Here is a 3548-nt window from a genome sequence, read left to right as displayed (position 1 = left end):
TCTTGAAATAATTATGTATGTGTAATGGCAGACAGCAATTTTCTAAACAAATCACTGTCCAGCATGTGGAATTGTTCAGTGTCTTTGGCTCATCGCTTGCTCTGTGCTTTGATAACCGTTCTTGGTGAGCATGGATCAGTGCTGCTGTGCTCGCAGCAGCCTGCTGTCGGTTGCAATGGGGGCCGAGTCCAGCAACCCTGCGGTGCTAATTCCACAGGAACTACAAGTCAAAGCAGTTGGGAGGCAGGAGAGCAAGGCAGGAGAGCAAGGGAAAGCAGGAGGCAACACGTTCTCATTCAGTCCTGAGGACTGCAGGCTGCAGAAAGCAACCTAAGACACTTCTGCACCTCAGAGAACCTCCTTCCTGATGCCATCCGACACAGACATCGGCTGGAAATTTTTGTTCAGGGACACTTACTGGTAGAAAGTCAGAGGCCTTCAGGCCAATGGGCTCATTCCTGGCTGCAGGAATCACCGACGGCTCTGTTCTGGTCAAAGGAGTTGAGGAGGCAATCGGTGGCCTCTGTACTGGATCAGGCTGCAGGAGAAATTGGGATAAAAGCTCTAGCCGCAACAAACTGGCCCTAGTCTGGTGTCCTTTTTTTCCTGACCCGCTTTCCTCTCACAACAGGGTTCTAATGCAGAAGCAGTGTCCAATTTGCTAGCATGGTTTAAGAGGCAATAAAGTATCTCTCAGGTACACATCAAGATGTAATTAAGGTTTGCAAACAACATGGAGATGCCCCAGCAGAAGTGCCAAGTGCTGCCACTGTTATCAGCATCCAAAATTAGGGCAACAGGCTGTGGCCAGCCTGACGGCAAAGAGAGAATTCTAAATCACGTGACCCGGCCCCTTGGCTGCTTGTGATTTTGGGTACAAAATAGCCGCAGTTCAAGCACTTGTGGAAATCTGGCACTTGGTTCTCTTCAGAGTGCCTCAATTTTGAGATTCAGGGAGAAACACCACTGCAAGTGTGAGAAGCGAACAAAAGCCATAGAGCCATCGCCTGTTGGAGGCTTGGCCTTTGGTTCTACTGCTCAGGCAAGACACGGGGCACGACAAAGACCGGAGCTGCACTTTTACTGCTCTTCAGTAATCAGCCTGATTAGAAATCGTAAGGTCTCTAGCACTCACATATCTTTCAGAGTGGGAGTGTGAACAGCTATTAACAGATTATACAGTACGTACAAGTTCTTGCTTTGGCAATGGGGTCTGGACATCCGCAGCTTGGCTGGGCTTCAGTGCTTCCTTTGCAGTTACAGGTTCTATCAAGATGGAAAGAAGTGGGAAAGCAGAAACTGTTTGTTCCTTTCAGGAGACACTTGAGAGCAAAGGTTCTGTATAGCTAGACTACAAGTAGTCATTTCTGCAGACATGCAGCTGTCTCTCTGTTGAGGGTCATTAACTCCATTTCCACCAAGGGGCAGTTTTCACACTCACCTTCCTCAGGAGGGGCTGGAAAGGGCTCGTTGTTTCGAGGAGGAGTTCGACCTTCGGAAAGACAGAAAAAAAAAAAATAAAGGAGCATCCAAGGCTACAGATTAGCGATAGGTCAGCCTTGGAGCTGGGAGATCAACAACTCCACAGATTAGGGTAATCAGTGACATGGCAAGCAGAGTTATCTCCTTCAGACCTTGACGCTACTGTCGAGTTTAGCCAAAGGCTTTTAGCCTTCATGGCTGGGAGGAACAAAACTGACCCGTGTAGTTCACTGCCACTGTAAAGGTGTAGAGCACAACACATTATATTAGAAAAAATTCACCTCCCACTAAATTGATTTACCTTAAGTAAAATAATGACTATTAATTCCTTATAAAAAGTATTCATTTTTCTCATTTACATAAAAATGAGATACAGGCATTGTACTATGCCTCTTAAACAACAATCTCTGCTTTAACAAAACATTTTGCCTTTCCTTCTTTAATGGAAGCTGCTGTTTTATACCTATCAAAATTCTAAGCTAATAAAGATCCCGTAACACAGTAGTCCTCCTTAATCAGGACAGGAAGGCAGCATGCTTACAATGGAGGATTCTGAGCCAGGCTTCGGCCAGACATCACTGCACCCTAGCAAAGGTGCTACCTTCCAGCAGTCCACCAACATGATCTGTGGTTCAGTGTCCAAGCACAGAAAATTAAATAAAAGTTTTCTAAACTCTCCCAGTCACACGCAGAGCCTCTATTATAGTAAGCCAAAGCTCACTTCTGCTGAACCAGTTTAGCACCTACAGCTCTAATCCAAACAACACTCAAAAGCACAGTAAACCCTGGTACTGACAAATAGCGTTCTTGGGCTGGAAGATCTCTTTGTAATCCTCCGGGTTCTGGATCTCGGCCTTTGATTCCTTCTCATCCCGGTCATCTTCACTGCTGGGACTGCGCCTCTCACTCTCCGAGTTGTGCTTCACTCTGCTGTGGAAAAAAGAGATGCTGTCAGGGCAAGTCATACGGACTCAGAGAGAGTGAGAGCACTAAGGTCCTTGTACGTTTCCTTAAAATCCCGAAATTCAACAAGCCAGCAGATCCCCTTACCTTTGTGGCTTGTTGCAGCTAGTTGAGGGCCTGTCATAGATGCGGCGAAGAGAGGACCCCGTGGGAGTAGGCGGCACAAGAGGCTCATCGTCCCTGATCAGCCCGTGAGGAATGGAACCCGACTTTGTGACTCTGCTGAGATCCACAACGAAGGAAGAGACTGTGCTTTGTGCAAAGGAAACTCCTATCTGCAGAAGCAAGATATCAAGGTAATTCACCAGGGAGCAGGATGCACGCCAGCCTTTTTGAGAACAGGCACGATGGAGTGACCCTGAGCAACTGTGCTTGAGAACTTCTCAGTTCAGTGCTTTGGCTTTTTCAAAGTAAAGCTGCCAATGTTTTATGAAAGGCTGTGATAAAACTTTTGTCAAGCGTAGTTTCTCAATACTGGTCAAACCAACCCGCAGTTCTTTCCTCAAGAAGCCAAAGAGAGACAAAGTGGAGCACGAGGCTGCTGAAGCAAAAGCACACAAGATTTAAGTGCTGGGCACACTGCAAGCCCTGGCCACTTAGAGTTTGACATAAACTTAAAGGTCAGGAGGCATGCAAGGAGGCAGGAGGATTTTATCTCACATTTCGCAGCCGCCTCCCCCACTCCTCAGGAGCAGCAGCTTACCAGCTGGTTGTTGCAGATAGATAAGTCAGCTACTTTTCCCCAGTTCACCAAGACCACATCAAAACAGCGCTCTGGCTCCCAGCCGTACACACGCAGCGAATCCTGGAAGCCACTATACAAGCAACAGCCATCTGGGTTGAAGAGCACACACCTGGGAGGAAGGCAGGTGGAGAATTAGGCCCAGCTTTCCAACCTTGCTCAGTCCCACAAGGACCCCAGGGCTGTATCGCTGACTTGACTGAACGCCTCCAGTCCCGTTTCTAACAAGGAATCTGCCAATCTGGCGTTCACCTGTGCAACCTGGTGGGTCTGTGCAACACCTCCAGCAGCTCAAACTTCTCCTCAGTAAACACTCTCTTTCAGGAAATCCTCCCTCCCCACCCATTTTAGTCCCTGCCTA

The 3548-nt window shown here is 47.8% G+C and overlaps 1 protein-coding gene across 1 annotated transcript in view; it reads right to left on the bottom strand.

Annotated features, from left to right (window-relative positions):
* KATNB1 (katanin p80 (WD repeat containing) subunit B 1) overlaps window positions 1-3548 on the bottom strand; it is a gene marked incomplete at its 5' end in the record, with an annotated part of 15096 nt that overhangs the window by 3721 nt on the left and 7827 nt on the right. Inside the window, 6 exons of the mRNA XM_010292733.1 lie at window positions 419-538; window positions 1190-1266; window positions 1442-1492; window positions 2279-2412; window positions 2533-2720; window positions 3149-3299. Of these exons, the coding sequence (XP_010291035.1) occupies window positions 419-538; window positions 1190-1266; window positions 1442-1492; window positions 2279-2412; window positions 2533-2720; window positions 3149-3299 (721 nt within the window). The remainder of the gene's footprint in view (window positions 1-418; window positions 539-1189; window positions 1267-1441; window positions 1493-2278; window positions 2413-2532; window positions 2721-3148; window positions 3300-3548) is intronic.

This window comes from Phaethon lepturus, unplaced genomic scaffold (genome assembly GCF_000687285.1).
Source record: "Phaethon lepturus isolate BGI_N335 unplaced genomic scaffold, ASM68728v1 scaffold22798, whole genome shotgun sequence".
Lineage (NCBI taxonomy): Eukaryota > Metazoa > Chordata > Aves > Phaethontiformes > Phaethontidae > Phaethon > Phaethon lepturus.
Note: the sequence above shows the minus strand (reverse complement) of the source record. Positions and strands in the feature narration are given on the sequence as shown.